This window comes from Lithobates pipiens, unplaced genomic scaffold (assembly GCF_037356315.1).
Source record: "Lithobates pipiens isolate NorthernLeopardFrog02 unplaced genomic scaffold, aLitPip1_a1.2 Scaffold_22, whole genome shotgun sequence".
NCBI classification, from domain to species: domain Eukaryota; kingdom Metazoa; phylum Chordata; class Amphibia; order Anura; family Ranidae; genus Lithobates; species Lithobates pipiens.
The window spans coordinates 33852810-33873209 of record NW_027507784.1 but is presented as its reverse complement, the minus strand read 5'-3'; the positions used below and the strand labels follow the sequence as shown (position 1 = coordinate 33873209).

At 42.0% G+C, this 20400-nt stretch overlaps 1 protein-coding gene across 1 annotated transcript in view; it reads left to right on the top strand.

Annotated features, from left to right (window-relative positions):
* LOC143925648 (uncharacterized) overlaps positions 1-20400 on the top strand; it is a 102316-nt gene that overhangs the window by 40581 nt on the left and 41335 nt on the right. The window contains 1 exon segment of the mRNA XM_077450114.1: positions 18213-18359. Coding sequence (XP_077306240.1) covers positions 18213-18359 — 147 coding nt within the window.

Below are 20400 nucleotides of genomic sequence, written 5' to 3'. Positions count from 1 at the left end.
TCCTCACATCGAACATTTTGTTGTCGGAAATTCGGAGTGGATTAGCACCGCTGGAATTTTTTTTTTATTTTTTTTATTTTTAATAAAGGAATTTTTCAAAAGTGTGTTTGTCTTATTTAACCATTTTGACACTTTCTTTGTGAAATGGTAGGGGTACTTTTGTACCCCCTTACCATTTCAAACAGGGGGGGGCGGGATCTGGGGGTCCCCTTGTTAAAGGGGGCTTCCAGATTCTGATAAGCCCCCCGCCCGCAGACCCTCACAACCAACGGCCAGGGTTGTGAGGATGAGGCCCTTGTCCTTATCAACATGGGGACAAGGTGCTTTGAGGGGTCACAGACCCCCAAAGCATCCTCCCAATGTTGAGGGTATGTGGCCTGGTACGGTTCAGGAGGGAGGGGGGCTGCTCTCTCGTCCCCCCCTCTTTTCCTGCGGCCTGCCAGGTTGCGTGCTCGGATAAAGGGTCTGGTATGGATATTTAGGGGGACCCCCACGTCAATTTTTTTAAAAAATTTGATGCGGGGTTCCCCTTAATATCCATATCAGACTTGAAGGGTCCGGTATGGATATTTGGGGGGACCCCCACGTCAATTTTTTTTTAAATTTGACACGGGGTTCCCCTTAATATCCATGTCAGACCTGAAGGGCCTTTTGATTGAATTTAGGGGAACCCCCACGCTTTTTTTTTTTTTTTTTTTTTTAATCAATGAATGAATGAATTGTCGGCTAATACAGAGACCACTCATTGAGTGTTCTCTGTATTACGGAGACCCGACAATTTAGCCGCAAGTGATTTTAAAAGACTTTTTTTCCTGCACAAATGACACTTTGTGCAGGGACAGTTCTAAGCACCAGAAACATGCGCCCCTTCACAGGCATACTATAGATACCCCCCAGCTACGAAATTTAAAGGAATATTACACTTTTATTGTTTCACTTTAATCATTATTAAAATCACTGCTCCTGAAAAAACTGCAGTTTTTAAAACTTTTTTTTGCATTGATCCATGTCCCCTGGGGCAGGACCCAGGTCCCCAAACACTTTTTAGGACAGTAACCTGCATATTACCCTTTAAAATGAGCACTTTAGATTTCTCCCATAGACTTGTATAGGGTGTTCCGGCTTTTCGAATTTGCTGCGAACAGCCCAAATTGTTCACTGTTCACTGAACAGGCCAACAGGCAATGTTCGAGTCGAACATGAGTTCGACTCGAACTCGAAGCTCATCCCTAATCACAACAGAGATTTCTAAGCAGTCCAAAAGTCTTCATTTGTCCTCATGGTTTGAAGTGGATATCAAGATTCACATTCTTGGAAAAGCTTCCAGAGAGTTCCAGAAGATGCATGAGAAATTCATTAGAGAGAACGATCCAAAAGTGCGTTTGGAGAAACTAAAGCCTGGATATTTAGAAACATTTATCAGTCTATTTCATGAAGGAAGATGTTGGTCAGAAAAAGAGAAAAGGCATTCTGTGAACGATGTCTAAAACCAGCAATGATGGATCATGTTTTCCACCATCTGGGGCAGAAAATTGTGGATGAGATAGTAAGTAGACATGTGCAATTTGTTTAGCTACAAATCCTTTTTTTTTAACAAATTTTGATAAATTAGTTAATTCCGAAAATTTAGAATTTACGAAACTTCAAATTTCCAAATTTTCAAAAATTACAAATTTTGGAAATTCGGAAACTGGAAATTCTAGAAATTCAAAAGTTCAATGTTAGAAAATTCAAAATTTTGTAAATTCGAATTTTGGAAAATATCAAAATTTTGGAAATTTGAAAATTTGAAGTTAGGAAATTCAAAAAGCAGAAATTCGAAAAATTAGAAAAGCAGAAATTCGTAAATTCTAAATTTTGGAAACTCAAAAATTCGAATTTCAGAATATAGAAATTTTGGAAATTCGAAAATCGGAAATTTGATAAGGGTTTCAAATTTATCTGTTAGTGAACGTAACAAATATGAATTTATCCGCAGTTAGAAATTATCCAAAATAATGAATGCCACAGGGAAGTCCCTGCCAGCGTCATACTGCATGCTATGTGGGTGAAGGAGAGGCAGAGAAACAGATCCCGTGTCTGGCGGAATCGACAATATCATTAGTACAGTGACAGTGCATATTTTTAGCACTGATCACTGTATTAGTGTCACTGGTCCCCAAAAAAGTGTGAAAAGTGTCAGTTAATGTCAGATTTGTCCACCGCAACATCACAGTCCCACTATAAGTTGCTGATCACTGCCATTAGTAGTAAAAAAAAAAATGTATCCCATAGTTTGTTATAACAACCAATCAGATGCACAAACCTATCAATATACGCTCATTGTTTTTTTTTGTTTTTTTGTACTAAACACATGTAGCTAAATACATATTGGCCTAAATTGATGAAGAAATTAGATTTTTTTTTTTTCACTTTTGTGTTGTATAGCAGAAAGTAAAAAAAAAAAAAATGTTCAACATTTTTGCTCTTTTTTTGTTTCTAGTGAAAAAATAAAAACCGCAGAGGTGATCAAATACCACCAAAGGAAAGCTCTATTTGTGGGGAAAAAATGAAACCTATTTTATTTATGCACAGTGTCACACAACGGCGCAATTGTCAGTTAAAGTAACGCAGTGCCGTATGGCAAGTAATGGCCTGGACATGAAGGGGGGGTAAATCTTCAAGCGGTTAAAGAAAATATTTAAAAAAATTTTAAAAAATTTAGTAAAAGGTTTCAAATTGCCTTTTCTTATCAGTCTGCAGCAAACAATTTTTTTGAAAATCGCAAAAAGGTTATTTTTTTTTTTTTGCAACCATGGCAACAGTGCCAAGTTTATAGGCAGAATTTCTAAGAAGCCTCATCACCTGCCTCCTGCTATAAAGGATTCATTGCTTTCCTCCAAGAGTTGCAGAATTTGAATTGATAGTAACCACTTAAGGACCGAGCCTCGCGCACTTTTACGTCGGCAGAATGGCACGAACAGGCAAATCAGCGTATATATACGTCCCTTTATATTTGTTGCTGTGCGGGCACACGTGTAAACAAGCATTTGCCTTGTGACAGGACACTGAACGTCTGCTCCCTCATCAGGAGCGGTGATCAGAGTCGTGTCACAGTAAGCCACGCCCCCTAACAATTAGAATCACTCCCTAGGACACACTTAACCCCTTCCTAGCCCCCTAGTGGTTAGCCCCTTCACTGCCAGTCACATTTACACAGTAATGCATTTTATAGCACTGATCACTGTATAAATGTGAATGGTCCCAAAATAGCACCAAAAGTGTCCGATGTGTCCGCCATAATGTCGCAGGCACGATAAAAATCACTGATCGCCGCCATTACTAGTAAAAAAAAAAAATATTAATAAAAATGCCATAAAACTAACCCTTATTTTTTAGATGCTATAACTTTTTTGTGCAAACCAATCAATAAACGGTTATTGCAATTTTTTTTTTTTTTTTTTACCAAAAATATGTAGAAGAATACGTATCGGCTTAAACTGAGGGAAAATTTTTTTTTTTATATATATATTATTTTGGGGGATATTTATTATAGCAAAAAGTAATGATCAAATACAACCAAAAGAAATCTCTATTTGTGGGGAAAAAAGGACATCAATTTTGTTTGGGAGCCACGTTGCACGACCGCGCAATTGTCGGTTAAAACCACGCAGTGCCGAATCACAAAAAGTGCTCTGGTGTTTGGGCAGCCAAATGGTCCGGGGCTTAAGTGGTTGACCCCTTAAGGACCGAGCCTCATTCTGAGATTTGGTGTTTACAAGTTAAATACATTTCTTTTTGCCAGAAAATTACTTAGAACCCCCCAAACATTATATATATTTTTCTAACACTCTAGAGAATAAAATTGCGGTCTTTGCAATACTTTTTGTCACACCGTATTCGCACAGCGGTCTTAAAAGTGCACTTTTTTGAAAAAAAACCCAGTAAAGCTCAATTATTTTTTTTTTTTTTTATATTGTGAAAGATAATATTATCAAATAGACTTCAGATCTCATAATTACACTAAAATGCAATAAAATAAAAATGTCTCTAAGAGCTATATGTGGAAGTGATGTTTTGATGTCGCTTCCGCCCTGCAATGGTATGGAGATGGGTGGGGGCCATCTTCCGCTCACTCGTCTCCATACTTAGTCAGGGAGAGGACCCGATCGCCTCGGCCGCTGCCGGTAAGCGGCGGAGGGCATCAGAGAGCGGTGAGAAGGGGGCGCCGCTGATAAAAGTGATCTTGCGGTGAATCCCCCGCAGAGACCACTTGTATCTGAAACCTGACTGCTCACTGAAGAAGAGGATACCGGGGTGCTGCTATAACAACTATATCCCTCTTCAAAGTACCGACGTATAATGGCGTGAGCCGGTCCTGAAGTGGTTTTAAATACGGGAATAACAGAGAACTGAGAATTCTTGAAAATCTCTGCGCTGAGAAGTCTACTTTTGCTGATGATATTTTACATATAAAGGTGCGCTGTGTGATGAAAACCCTGGGACTGAACATCTGATCACGTCTTATGCCGCGTACACACGATCGGACATTCCAACAACAAAATCCATGTTTTTTTTTTCCCGACGGATGTTGGCTCAAACTTGTCTTGCAGACACACGGTCACAAAAATCTTGTCGGAAATTCCGAACGTCAAGAACGGGGTGACGTACAAGACGCACGACGAGCCGAGAAAATTGAAGTTCAATAGCCAATGCGGCTCTTCTGCTTGATTCCGAGCATGCGTGAAACTTTGTAAGTCAGAATTGTGTTCACACGATCGGAATTTCCGACAACGTATTTTGTTGTCGGAAAATTTGAGATCAGATCTCAAGTTTTTTGTTTATCGGAAATTTCCGACGGAAAATGTCCAATGGAGCCTACACACGGTCGGAATTTCCTCACATCGAACATTTGTTGTCAGAAATTCTGACTGTGTGTACGCGGCATAACTGTACTGTAGAATAAATTGTAATAAAACAGAACTTCAGTATCTGTGTTGATAAATGTTATCAGCTGCAGTAAGACAGACCATCTCAGTATCTACAGAACAGAAGAAGGTAAAGGTCAGCAACAAAGCTCTTTATAGAGATGCAGCAATCAGGTAATGCTGGGTACAGAATGAAATTGGGTCGGTTCAAAAGGAACTCACTGAACTTCGATGTGTATGTGGCCCTCACTGTTCAACATAAGTCGATTGTTAGATCGAATGCTGACGAATGATCACGCTGGAAATCTTTTATCTGCAGCCACTGATCGGTGTATTCTAACAGCCTCCAGTCTCTACTGTCAAAATACGTCTCAGCAGGGAGGATTCCTCTATCCCCTTCCCGTGTGTGCATGGAGAATTTTTTTTTTTTTTTTTTTTTTTCTTCGGCCCTCTGGATGCTTGTCTATACCCAGCCTAATGTCTTATACACGTGATGAAAAAAAATGAAGTGGACGATAATCAATTTTTTCTCATTCAAAATTTTTATTTGAAAGATCATCATAAAATAACAAGTATAGTATATTAGACAAGATTTTCAAAATAATTACTTATATTTTTAGAAAGTACAAATTATTACATTACTATGAATACATGACATGTCCAAAATGGGGGGAAAAAAAAGGAAAAGGAGGATATATCGTGTCAAACCTGTTTGATTCAACATACCCAAACAATCCTTTGTTATATAACAATAAATAAATAAAATTACAGAGTATAATCTTATAGTAGAATCAAAAAGTAAAAATTAGTAATCCTTTATGCTTAAGTGGTCATAGTTACAAACAATAGAATTTAAATGTATCTATCTGCAATAGTAAAGAAATAAAAAATAAAAAAACAACCAGTATCACTTGGTAATATGTAAAGTTATGTATAATGAGGTTAAGGAGAAAGATCATCCTTTTTTTTTTTTTTTTGCAGGCCAGTCTTATATAGAAAATAAGTAGGTTACATAGGTATGAAAATTTTTGAACTACGGAATACAACTTCCCGCGTACGTAGCTACATTCCAGCGTGGAAGCGATGTAATGTAGGTATGACCCCTCTTCGAACGACCGGACTTGGGCACACACGAAAAGACTAAGGTCCGTTCGAAAGTCCGGTTGTTTGAACGTGATGACGTACAAAGGGACTAGAATAAGGAAGTTCATAGCCATTAACCAATAGCTGCCCTAGCAATGGTTTTCGTCCTTTGGACTAGCATACAGACGAACTTATTTTATCGATCGGACTCGAGTCCGTCGGAAATATTTGAAACATGTTTTATTTCTAAAGTCCGTCAGATTTTTCAACCGAAGAGGTCAGATGAAGCCCACACATGATTGTAATGTCCGACGGATTCATTCTGTCAGACCAGTTCGGTCGAAAAAGTCCGGTCGTGTGTACACAGCATTAGAAGGACAAATGATAGCCAAACAAATTATATATATATATATATATATATATATATATATATATATATATATATATATATATATATATATATATATATATATATATATATATATATATAAATATATATATATTGTAAGGGATCTTCCCGGGGTAGGGTGTGTTTGGACACAGTTCACAGCAGACTTGGAATATATGAAGCAGATCTTGGCGTTTATTCGTGGTACAAACAGTCCAGCAAACAAAACATACAGCAACACCGTGCTTTCTAAGTACAACAAAATAAACAAAAGACCTAGCCCGGCTGGGCGCTTACTAACAGGTTCTTCTCACCTATCTGACATTTATAAAGACAGCGTCTTTTCGTCTGGATATCGCAGGGTGGGTTTTAGCTCCAGCAGTGTCTGTGCTTGCAGCTTCCTTCAACATACAGGCTGTTCATTCCCTGGCTGGGAGCAATCACCTGCAGGCCTTGCAGAGCCTTTACCTTCCCAGGCTAATTAGGATCAAAGCTCACCTGATCCCAAACCCAGAACTGGATCGGGGGATGTGGAATGACAGGTCCCTCTACCAAACCTACCTGCCATTCCATATAAACCCAGGCCCGGCAAAATTACTTAACCACTCAACAGCATATCGCTGCTGAGAAACTGATCCATCCTGGATTTACCATCTCACACTCTGTCGCAACCTAGGTGAGATGTACACCCCCTCGATCACTTCTCCAGTGACATGTCTACATATCCCCCCCCTCTTTTTCAGACCGGAGGGCTGAGCCTTTTGTCCCCACAGACAACTTACCCTCGACAATGCATCAGCATTTGCCTGTAATTTCCCTGGCCTGTGTTCCACAGTGAAATTAAAGTTTTGTAGGGACAGAAACCATCTAGTCACTCTTGCATTTCTCTCCTTGTTTAACTTCATCCATGTTAGGGGGGCATGGTCTGTCACCAACTTGAATTTCCTGCCTAGCAAGTAATACTTTAAAGCTTCTAGAGCCCACTTTACTGCCAAACATTCTCGCTCCACAATGGCATAATTTTTCTCGGCCGGGGTTAGTTTCCTACTCAAGTACGTCACTGGATGCTCCTCACCATTCACTACTTGTGAGAGTACTGCACCTAAGCCTGTGTTAGAGGCATCTGTCTGGACCAGAAATTCTCGCCTGAAATCGGGGGTGATTAACACAGGTGGTTGGCACAAGGCAGACTTAAGGCTTTGGAAAGCCTTCTCGGCCTCTGGGGTCCACGTGACCATTGCTGTCTTTCCGCCCTTTGTCAAGTCAGTTAGTGGAGCAGCAACTGAGGCAAAGTTCGGCACAAATCTACGGTAATACCCCGTAATACCCAGGAAAGCTCTAACCTGTTTCCTTGTCAGGGGTCTAGGCCAATTCTGTATTGCCTCAATCTTATTTAGCTGTGGCTTAATCAACCCTCTCCCAATAATGTAGCCCAGATATTTGGCCTCTTCTAGGGCTAGAGCACACTTCTCGGCATTTATGGTCAACCCCGCATCACTTATGGCATCCAACACGGCCTGTACCTTACAGAGGTGACTTTCCCAATCAGGGCTAAAAATGACCACATCATCGAGGTAGGCAGCTGAGTAATCACGATGTGGTCGCAGAATTAAGTCCATCAACCTCTGGAAGGTTGCAGGCGCTCCATGTAACCCGAATGGCATCACTACATACTGGAATAGTCCATCAGGGGTAGAGAATGCCGTTTTCTCTTTAGCCTCAGCAGACAGTGGAATCTGCCAGTAGCCCTTTGTGAGATCGAGGGTGGTTATGTACCTGGCGTTACCTAACTTCTCAATCAACTCATCTACCCTGGGCATAGGATACGCATCAAACTTGGAGATCTCATTCAACTTTCTGAAATCGTTACAGAACCTCCAAGTTCCATTGGGCTTTGGGATTAGCACAATTGGGCTGGACCATTCACTCTGGGACACCTCAATTACCCCCAGAGCAAGCATACGTTTTACCTCGGCAGATACGGCTTCCCTACGTGCCTCCGGTATCCTATAGGGCTTAAGGTTTACTCTGCTTCTAGGCTCAGTTTCAATGTGATGATGGATGAGGTGTGTACGCCCTGGGAGGTCAGAGAACTTGTTTTTGTTTTTCTGTAGAAATTCCTGAGCCTCCTGTTTCTGTGACACTGATAGAGTATCACCTACCTTGACTGGAGGGATTGGTTGTGACAAATTATTAACAGTATTTGTCGCCACCAAGGATTCCCTGTCTTTCCAGGGCTTGATCAAGTTTATGTGATAAACTTGGAAAGGCTTCCTTCTACCTGGTTGGTGCACCTTGTAGTTCACCTCACTGATCTTTTCAACAATTTCATAAGGACCTTGCCACTTCGCCAAGAATTTACTCTCAACAGTGGGGACTAGTATAAGGACCCTATCGCCTGGGTTGAATGTCCTGATTCTTGCGGACCGGTTGTAAATCCTACTTTGGGCCTCTTGAGCCCTCTGGAGGTGTTCCCTTACGAGGGGCATTACAGTGGCTATACGGTCCTGCATTTGTGCTACATGTTCAATAACACTCTTGTATGGGGTGGACTCATTCTCCCATGTCTCTTTTGCGATGTCCAGTAGACCCCTAGGGTGACGACCATAGACCAACTCGAATGGTGAGAACCCGGTGGACGCTTGGGGCACTTCCCTAATAGCAAACATGAGGTAGGGTAATAAATGATCCCAGTCACGACCATCTTTTTCCACCACTTTCTTCAACATATGTTTCAAAGTTTTATTAAATCTCTCCACCAATCCGTCCGTCTGGGGGTGGTATACAGAGGTACGGATGTGTGAGATTTTAAATAGTTTGCATAACTCCTTCATTACTTTCGACATAAATGGCGTACCTTGGTCAGTTAGGATTTCTTTGGGGATCCCAGTCCTAGAGAACATATAAAACAACTCACGTGCAATTGTTTTAGATGCAGTGTTTCTTAAGGGTACAGCCTCAGGATAGCGGGTCGCATAATCCAGGACTACCAAAATATACTGGTGTCCTCTAGCTGACTTTACAATGGGACCCACTAAATCCATGGCAATACGCTCAAAAGGCACCTCTATAATAGGGAGCGAAACCAAAGGACTGCGAAAATGAGACACTGGGGCACTAACCTGACATGTGGGGCACGACTCACAGTATTTTTTAATGTCATCATATATGGCCGGCCAAAAAAATCTCTGGAGAACCCTCTCTCTCGTTTTGTCAGTCCCCAAGTGTCCCCCAAGAACATGGTTATGAGCCATGTCAAGCACCTGACGCCGGTACGGCTTAGGTACCAGAAGCTGTTCCACAATCTCATCCTTAATCTTATTGACTCTATAGAAAAGATCATTAGTCACCGAAAAATGTGGAAATCTTTTTTCAGCATCTGGTTCCTGAGGTACCCCATTCATAACAGCAACCTGCTCTCTCGCATTTTTGAGAGTGGGGTCCTGTAATTGTGCAGCCCCAAAATTATCCCTAGACACCTCTAAGTCTAGTATATTTTGCTCAGTGGGAGGATCCTCCTCCCCAACCAGGACCTGCAAAGGAAAACAATCATTTTCATCCTGCATACTTTTATCATTCACAGCGGACAAGGCAACCTCCTTAGAGGTATCCTCACTCCTTTTGGGGATTTCTCTTTTTTCCCAGAGAGCCCAGAATAACGGAAAATCGCGGCCCAATATTACATCATGCATGAGGTTTTTAACCACACCCACTTCATATTGTACGGTGCCTTGTTTAGTCCCGACTTTAGCCCGCACTATAGGGTACACTTTTGTATCACCATGTATGCACACAACACTCATATGCTTGTTAGGCTCTAAGTCCCCAGCCACCAGGCTAGCATGCACCAAGGTTACGAGGCTTCCTGAGTCCATTAACGCTTTAACAGGAAAGTCATTGATTGTGATGTTGCAGATTTGCGGTTCAGTCTCTAGTCCAGGAACTGCAGCACAAGATGGTTCCGCAAATAGCGACTGGCGCCGGCTAGCGTCACATTCCATGGGTTCAGAGGTAAGAGGGCAATGGGCAGACACGTGTCCCGCCTCATGGCATCTCCAACACTGGATAGGGGCTGGTCTCCTTGGCAAGGAGTCCTTTTCAGAGCCCCTTAGCCACCCGGGACCATCACCAGTCTTTTGTCCCTGAGACACCACTTGAGCCCTTTTCCCTCTATCAGCACCCCTCCACACTCCCCCAATAGATGGAAGTCTCTTACCAGCTGACGGCACAGGTCTGGCGCTCCGGGGAGGTGAAGATGCTGCAGGAACATCACGGAGGTAGTCCTCAGTCGCCTGGAACCTCTCCACAAGGTTGACAAGTTCGTTTGCATTCTTAGGATCACCTTGTCCCACCCAGCGTTGCAGGTCAGTAGGAAGTGCTCGGAGGTAGCGATCCATCACGATCTTCTCTAGGATTTGTGCAGGAGTAGAAGTGTCTGGCTCCAACCACTTTCTTGCCAAATGGATTAGGTCATACATCTGGGACCTCGCTGATTGGTCCAGACTGTAGCTCCAGTTGCGTACCCTCCGGGCACGGACCGCAGTAGTAACTCCTAGTCGGGCAAGTATCTCCGCTTTTAGCCGAGTATAGTCCTTGACCTCTTGCTCACTGAGGTCATAGTAGGCCTTTTGAGGTTCACCTGTTAAATAGGGCGCAATTACCTCTGCCCATTCAGCGGCTGGTAACTTCTCTCGCTCAGCCACGCGCTCAAATATTGTTAGAAAGGCCTCAACATCGTCCTCAGCAGTCATCTTTTGCAGCGCTTTCTGCACAGTCCTTCTCCCAAAAAATTTTTCTGGAGCGGCTCCCTCCACTGTGGGTGGATTAGCAACCACAGGCGCCTCTCGATTTGCTATCAGGTGCTCGAGAAGTTGTTGTTGTGCAGCCATCATCTGCTGTTGTGCAGCCATGGACTGTTCATGTCGTTTATTGGCCTCTGTCTGAGCCTGCTGTTGTTGCAAACTCACTTGCATAAACTGCTTCAGCATCTCCTCCATGTTGCTGGACTGTTCTTGGAGTTTAGATACAGCTTTCACCCAGGACATAAGCAGCTGTAGCCAAGTCTGTCCACACCGTTGCCCCTAGCAACCGTCTGTTGCCCGCATTCGAACACCAATTGTAAGGGATCTTCCCGGGGTAGGGTGTGTTTGGACACAGTTCACAGCAGACTTGGAATATATGAAGCAGATCTTGGCGTTTATTCGTGGTACAAACAGTCCAGCAAACAAAACATACAGCAACACCGTGCTTTCTAAGTACAACAAAATAAACAAAAGACCTAGCCCGGCTGGGCGCTTACTAACAGGTTCTTCTCACCTATCTGACATTTATAAAGACAGCGTCTTTTCGTCTGGATATCGCAGGGTGGGTTTTAGCTCCAGCAGTGTCTGTGCTTGCAGCTTCCTTCAACATACAGGCTGTTCATTCCCTGGCTGGGAGCAATCACCTGCAGGCCTTGCAGAGCCTTTACCTTCCCAGGCTAATTAGGATCAAAGCTCACCTGATCCCAAACCCAGAACTGGATCGGGGGATGTGGAATGACAGGTCCCTCTACCAAACCTACCTGCCATTCCATATAAACCCAGGCCCGGCAAAATTACTTAACCACTCAACAGCATATCGCTGCTGAGAAACTGATCCATCCTGGATTTACCATCTCACACTCTGTCGCAACCTAGGTGAGATGTACACCCCCTCGATCACTTCTCCAGTGACATGTCTACAATATATATATTTTACACGTTTGAGAACATATTTCATTTTAGACAATAATTGCTTTTGTTGCCTTTCTCTTTTTTCAGGGTCGTTCTTTCATTTACGATCATGCGCAGTCTTGGTTACTAATTAGTTGCTAATTATTCTAATTCATTCTGTTCTCTAACCAGAACATTATTCAATCATGTTCCTTTAGAAACTTTCATCTGAACTGTTGTGATTGGCTGTCGCAAGCTTTATACAGTAATGCCTCGGATTGCGAGTAACGCGGTTAACCACTTAAGCCCCGGACCATTTGGCTGCCGAAAGACCAGAGCACTTTTTGAGATTCGGCACTGCATTGCTTTAACTGACAATTGCGCGGTCGTGGGACAAATAGAGCTTTCTTTTGGTGGTATTTGATCACCTCTGTGGTTTTTATTTTTTGCGTTATAAACAAAAAAATAGCAAAACGCAATATTTTTTACTTTTTGCTATAATAAATATCCCCCAAAAATATATAATTTTTTTATTTTTACTCCGTTTAGGCCGATATATATTCTTCTACATATTTTTGGAAAAAGTAATCGCAATAAGCGTTTATTGACTGCTTTGCGCAAAAGTTATAGCGTTTACAAAAAAGGGGATAGTTTTATAGCATTTTTATTAATAGTTTTTCTTTATTAGTAATGGCGGCGATCAGCAATTTTTATTGTGACTGCAACATTATGGCGGACATATCAGACACTTTTGGCGCGATTTTGGGACCATTCACATTTATACAGCGATCAGTGCGATTAAAAATTGCGCGCCCACAACCCGCCTCTTAAAGGGCAACGTACTTCTGCCTGTACGTGCCCTTCTGCCGCAATATATCTGCGTCGGGAAGTGATTAACGAGCGATTCACAATATGAGCTAATATTTTTTTTTTTAATTATGACTCGGTTTGCGAGTGTTGTCTCACAACATGAGCAGGATTCAAGCCTCTGCGGTGTGCAATATTGCATTTGGCCAGAGGTGTGGGGGTGCCGGTGACATTCGGAAGCCACTCGGATGCACTCGGAAACACTCCATTCCTGAGTGCTTCCGAGCCTCTACAAGTGTCTCCGAGTAACTTCAAGCGTTTCTGAGTGTCTCCAGCACCCCCACACCTCTAGCCGCATGCGGTACTGCATACCATAGAAGTCACTGTGGAACTTATTATCTGAGTTTCCATTGACTTCTATGGGGAAACTCGCTTTGATATACGAGTGCTTTGGATTACAAGCATTCTTCTGGAACGAATTATGCTTGTAATCCAAGGTTCCACTGTACTAACGAATAGATTATCGAACAATCGCTCTGAATGCGTTTTTTTTTGTCCTATTTTCTTATCATATGTTGAGTACTAGGCATAACACCATTCAGGCTACTCGCATACAGTGGGGCAAAAAAGTATTTAGTCAGCCACCAATTGTGCAGGTTCTCCCAATTTAAAAAGATGAGAGGCCTGTAATTGTCATCATAAGTATCACCTCAACTATGAGAGACAAAATGTTGAAACAAATCCAGATAATCACATTGTCTGATTTTTGAAAGAATTTATTTGCAAATTATGGTGGAAAATAAGTATTTGGTCATCTACAAACAAGCAAGATTTCTGTCTCTCACAGACCTGTATCTTCTTCTTTAAGAGGCTCCTCTCTCCTCCACTCATTACCTGTATTGATGGCACCTGTTTGAAATTGTTATCAGTATAAAAGACACAACCTCAAACAGTCACACTCCAAACTCCACTATGGTGAAGACTAAAGAGCTGTCGAAGGACACCAGAAACAGAATTGTAAACCTGCACCAGGCTGGGAAGACTGAATCTGCAATAGGCAAGCAGTCAGGAGATTCAGGAGATTCGTAATTGTCTGTGTACAGTGTATTCACTGCAATGCATAAAAAATACATAAGACGGATACAATGATAAGGACGAGTCCTAAATCAAACCTAAAACAAAAAAAAATACAACAAACAAAATCGTTACAGATCAGCTATCTATAGCTGCTCTTACCCCAAAACTGATTTCAGGGCAGTATGTGAACACACCAGGACAACCGCACTGCCAAATATTAGGATATCAGTGTGTCATAGGAGAACCAAAATGCCCATTTGAAAAATCTAAAAATATAAACTGTAGCATATAATCATTTGTAATATATTAAGAAACAAAAAAAAAAAACTACATGAATGCCACTGACATCTGCCTATGTGGAAAACGTAATTAAGTCATAATTACCTAAATTGTATACAAAGCTGATTTGAAAGACTTGGAAGCTGTAATTTTCTTCATCGGCCACCAGGGGAAGCCGAGATATATGATGATAAAAAGACTAGGCGTGTAACAAAAAAGCAATAAACCTTGTATGCTTCAGAGCTCACAATCAACATGTAGATTGCCAATGCAACACTACACACTGGCTCTGACCTTATAGCTAATTCAAGCATAGAAAAAAACGGACAATCTACAGATGGATATCAGCCAATATTCATCACCAGAGACACCATTTCACTAGCTCCAAATCCAGTGAGTCTGCAAGGCATAACGATGTTTGCCAAAGCAATTAAAGCCAGAATGAGCGAACAAAGTTGGTATGGTAAAAAATAAGGAAACTTCAATTGATTACCTTTAGACAGCAGAGGTTAGTGAAGGGCTCCTGGGTGAACGCATTGTCGATTTCTTCATACAGCCAGTTCTCATCCAACTTTGCTGATATTGAGTATTCTTTATAGTCAAGACCTTCACTTGAGGAGAAATTGCTCCAGACAGGAGGATTTTGAAATAGAAGCTAGGGCATTGCCACATTGTCTTAGGGATCTTAGATATAGATATTCCTGCCTGAAAAGAGCCTGTGACAGACCTAGCCGGGACAGAGGCTGTTGGGGGGTACAGAATGCGAGCCTCTTGCCTTGTGATTATGGGCCCTGGCATTTGGGGGAAAGGTGCTCTTTGTGAGCTGTATGCCTGGGGACCTCTGAGGTGTTACTTGGATTCAGATCCATGCCCCCCCCCCCCCCCAAGACACACAGACTCTGGAAAGGTATTTGCCATATTAGAAATAGACTGAATCACACTGTTGGGACACAAACTGTTAGATGCTAATGTCATCAACTACAGCCACCTGTCTGTTGTGTAAACGAGTCTAGTCTGGCTTGTAAGAGTATTCCACACATTGTTGTTTATGCTAATTAACTCTGTGTTTAAGTTTATGGTAATGTGTATTGAATAGTCAATCAGTGAGCTAGGTGATGTACCCTGAAAAGTCTTATCTCTCAGTCAACTAGTCTGGGTCAATGATTAGATAATTAGCTCATGCTAATTAGGTTAGGTTTTAGTCATCCTACTGTATATATTTATGGAACATCTCAAATAAAAGATTATTCCTGGTGTACTTCAAGACTGGTGTTGTCTAGTTCTTGGGGGTTCCTATAGCCAGATCCATTGGACTTGTGTTCCAGGACTTAGGAAGCCGTATACTGACGGAAGCACTCAAGCGGAGTGTGGGGGACGTTCCGTCACAGAGCCTATGTCAGGTCACCTTGAGGCGAGGTGACAGATGCACACCGTAGGGATCAGGAGTGCACCGCAAGGTTGTGGACCCTATGGCTGACTGCTGCGGATGGGAGACAGATCCCACTGGGGTTAGAGCGTAAGATTCCCTGGGGCACGGAGTCTAAGAGCCAGCAGGTGTTCACCAGCGCCTCTAGTGGTGATGATGGACTTGGCTGCAACTGGCTCCAGGTTGCGACCCCCAGGGTCCCCCAGCTCACACCCACAGTAGGTAACAGGAGGATAGGGATAGTGAGGGATAAAGCCAAGGTCGGGGCCACAAGCAGACAGGAATAGTCAGGGACACGCCAATAGGTCAGGATCACAGGCAAACAGGGATAGTCAAGGACACACCAAAGTCGGTAACGGAACAACAGAAGAGCACACAGCAGGTAACAGGAAGCCAAACACACAAAGGAATACACAATGGTTGATCAGCCCTGATGGCCTGCAGTGCACAGGTTAATATAGGACTCCCTGATAGGGCCTGGGGTGGAGCCATGCTTAGAGGAGAGGTTATAAAAACCACCAGGTGGAAGTGGCTGGCCTCTTAGTCTAAACACATGAGGGAAGGTAAGCAAACACAGGAAGATCACTGCATAACCATGACAGCCTATCAGAGAGCTAATACTCAGAACAGAGAGGTGCTAATACATAGAAAAAAAGAAAAACCTGAAGTTCCTGGAGTAAGATTGAATACTCGCTACTCAGGGTAGCATAAACAAGTTTGGGGCATAATGGAGAAATGTAAAGGATTATCCCGAAATTACATTTAGAAGGTCTCGGTCTTTGCGTAACCAACAGGTTCACAGTCATCATTCTGTCAAGAGGAAGCGGTGCGGCCTAAAGGCTGTTGGCGCTATGAGATGTGGAAGATGTTGGACATGCAATCTCTGTCAGTATTTTTTGATTGCTGAACAAATTACTTAGCCAAACGGCCAAGTATAAAGACCAACATTTTCTGCAAATTGTCAATCTATAGGAATTGTGTACTACATGAGATATGATTGCCTATCAGGTTTCACTAGCTCCAAATCCAGTGAGTCTGCAAGGCATAACAATGTTTGCCAAAGCAATTAAAGCCAGAATGAGCAAACAAAGTTGGTATGGTAAAACATAAGGAAACTTCAATTACCTTTAGACAGCAGTGGGTAGTGAGGGGCTCCTGGGTGAAAGCATGACAAATGGTCTTAGCAAGTTTAACAACCGCAATGCAGGGCGGTGGTTCCTATGACACACTGATATCCTAATACTTGGCAGTGTGGTTGTCCTGGTGTGTTCGCATACTGACCTGAAATCAGTTTTGGGGTAACAGCAGCTATAGTTGATCTGTAACAATTTTAGTTTTTTGTATTATTAGGTTTATTTTAGGACTCATCCTTATCATTGTATCTGTCTTATGTATTTTTATGTATTACAGTGAATACGCTATACACAGACAATTACGAATGTCCTGAAGAAGCTATATACTTTAGCGAAACATGTCAAGAATTACGGTGATGTACAGTAATATATTACATCCATGAATGTTTTGGTCTAAAACATAATTTTTTTAACTAAGATTGTTATATATTTTTTAATCTATTTATGTACAATAAATTTTTTTTACTATACATGTTATAGTTTTACTTTTTTCCAACACCTTAAAAGTCCCCCTTTCCCAATTTTCTATTTTTTCTACTATTTAGGATGTGGTGCCTTGCTCCACTTATCTCTGGTTTATTTATACATTGCTTTACGTGTGTCAATAGTTCATCAGCCTCTGAGTTGCTAAAAAGTGTATGTGAGATACTAAAGGGAGAATTATGCCGTGTACACACGGTCAAACTTTTCAACAGCAAAGGTCTGATGGAACGAATCCGTCGGACAATTCGATCATGTGTGGGCTTCATCTAACCTTTGCTTCAAATCTTTCCGATGGACTTGAGTCCGGTCGAAAAATCCGTACGTCTGTATTCTAGTCCACCAGACGAAAACTGATGCTAGGGCAGCTTTTGGCTCCTGGCTATGAACTTCCTTATTCTAGTCCGATGGTACATCATCATGGTCGAATCCGTCGGACTTTGGTGTGATTGTGTGTGGCCAAGTCCATTCGTTCCGAAAAGACCATCAGAAGTCTGCCGAAAGTCCATCGGGAAGACCGTCGGACCTAGTTTGCCGGAAAGTCCGGTCATGTGTACACGGCATTAGAGATCCCACAGAATGAGATGCAAGTGGTCGCTTTCCTGAACAAGGTTGATGTTGGCCAATTTTCATCCAACATTCAGCTCTTCCTGCAAGATACAGAAACAGAAGTCTTATCAGAGCTGCAATCTATGGATATAAAGTCTGTACTCTCCAGGGTGATGGTGATGCCTCAGGGTGAATTGTTCTAGAAAATTGTTGGCTGTGGGAAGCAATGTCCATTCTGTGGTGTCCCTTATGAGGCCAATGATGAACACAAAGAGCACTTTGCTACCATCCATAGACCCGAAGGCCTGGAAAGATACAAACTGACATTAAGTGGAGAGTTATCTACTGATATATGTAGAACATCTGTTGTATCTCATGATACATTTTTAGACACAGGATACCAATCACAGGGAATACAGGGAATATCATACATACTATCCAGACTGGGCCATCCAACCAGATCCCAACGCTGAATGTTCAGATTACTGGAAATGTATTCTTGTGATTTCTAAAGAGGAGTTTGCTAAAGAATTCAGTGTAAACCCAGCAATAATATCAGAGGATTGGAGGAGCATCACAAAAGAAAATGCTCTGGAGAGCTTAAAGAATATGTAAACCCAACACTTCATATTTCTGATTATATGTCTGTTGTACCATGTACTGAAAAAGTCTTCTGTTCTCTTTGTATTGCTGCCTTTGTGTGAAACCCCTGGTGTCCCTGCCAGTCCCTCTTCTTTCCTATTAAAACTGTCCACACTAAGCAGGAAAACACAGTGGTCAGTTAGTTATTTAGCTTTGCTGGGAACTCAGCCTGCTCTCCTCCAATAATCAGACTTGTGCTGTTACCCGCCTGCCCCCTTGCACAGCCATTCACTGGGAAGGTCATTGTGCTGTTGTTTCTTCTCCTCTAGCTCTCTAAGCTTTTTATGCAACTGAGAACAGAGGGTATGTGATCACTAAAAAAAAAAAAAAAAAAAAAAAAAAAAAACTTTTTTTGTTCATGTATGCAGATGTCTTGCCTTTCATTTCTATTTTAAATTGAATGATTTGTTTTACAAGGTGAGGGTTTACATATACTTGAAATAAAAGTTTCTAAACATTTTAAAGAACAAAATATAATAATAATGATATTACAGATAATGTGATTTTTGCTGAAAATGACCCTTTTTTTGTATCATCTGGTAGCTATATATAATCTTTTGTGAAAATGGTAAAATTATTGTTCTTGCAACCATGGCAACTGTACCCAGTCAATTAACAGGAATTCTACAAATCATGATTACCTGCTTAATACTATAATGGACTTATTGTTTTCCTGTAAAAGTTGCAGATATGGGTTTGCATATATGGGTTTATATTGCAGTAAATACAATTGTAGCACTTACCCCCGAAGGAGCTTCTGGTAATTTATTGGGCCTGTACTCTGCTATTTCCACCCCCAATGATTTGGCTCAACCCACTTGACACAGCTGTGTAATGCCCCGTACACACGACCAGACTTTTCAACATCAAAAGTCTGACAGAATGATTCCGGCAGACTATTCGAACGTGTGTGGGCTGCAACAGACTTTTGATTTGCAAAAGTCTGACAGACTTTAGAAATGGAACATGTTTCAAATTTTTCCGACAGAGCTCTGCCGGACCCAGTTCCTACTGAGAAATCCGCTCGTGTGTGTGCTAGTCTGACGGACTAAAACCGACGCTAGGGCAGCTATTGGCTACTGGCTATGAACTTCCTTATTCTAGTCCAGTCGTACGTCATCACGTTCGAATCTGTCGGACTTTGGTGTGATTGTGTGTGGCCAAGTCCGTTCATTCGGAAAGTCCGTCAGAACTCTGTCAGAACTCCGTCGAAAGTCTGTCAGACTTAATCCCTCGAAAAGTCTGGTCGTGTGTATGCGGCATTACAGTGTTGGTGCAAAACCCAATAATAAAATACAGTTGAATAGTCATAGATTATATGCACTTTACTTGTGTTATCACCTGGTTATACACTGCTACACCTGTTTGGAGAATGAACAAGCCTCACAACAGATTGTATTAAACCAAAAGATAAGTTTACTAGAACAGGTTCAAACATCAAACACAAGAACCGTGATTAGTATACAATATTAAAGCAAATAGTTGTGAATGGCTATGACATGAGAGCTACCTGTATTGCTCCTGCAGGCATGTCTCCAAGTGGGACTAATGCTCGGGCAATACAACCTCAGCACTGGGCACCTTCCCACTTCCAGTACACTGTGCAAACTCTATAAGATGCTACACAGTATTTGAACAGAATGGTAAGACAGTATAATTACTCAATATCCCCCCTACAGTCTCTAGTATGTAATAGCAACACTGCAAGGCCTTACAGTAAGGAATATAGTCTCTTGTCTTCTTTTCTTCAGCTAACCATTTATACTGCAGTACTTATAATCTGCAGGATTTCCGACCAGTAAAGCAGTGTAGGATAATGTAAAGCAGTAACTTCAATTGTGTAAAGTATTTGTGAACTCCTTCCCTGGGAATGTACTTCCAGCGGCAGTCACTTGGTAATGGAATCGGTTTGAAGCGGCCTATGTAAGCGTAACTC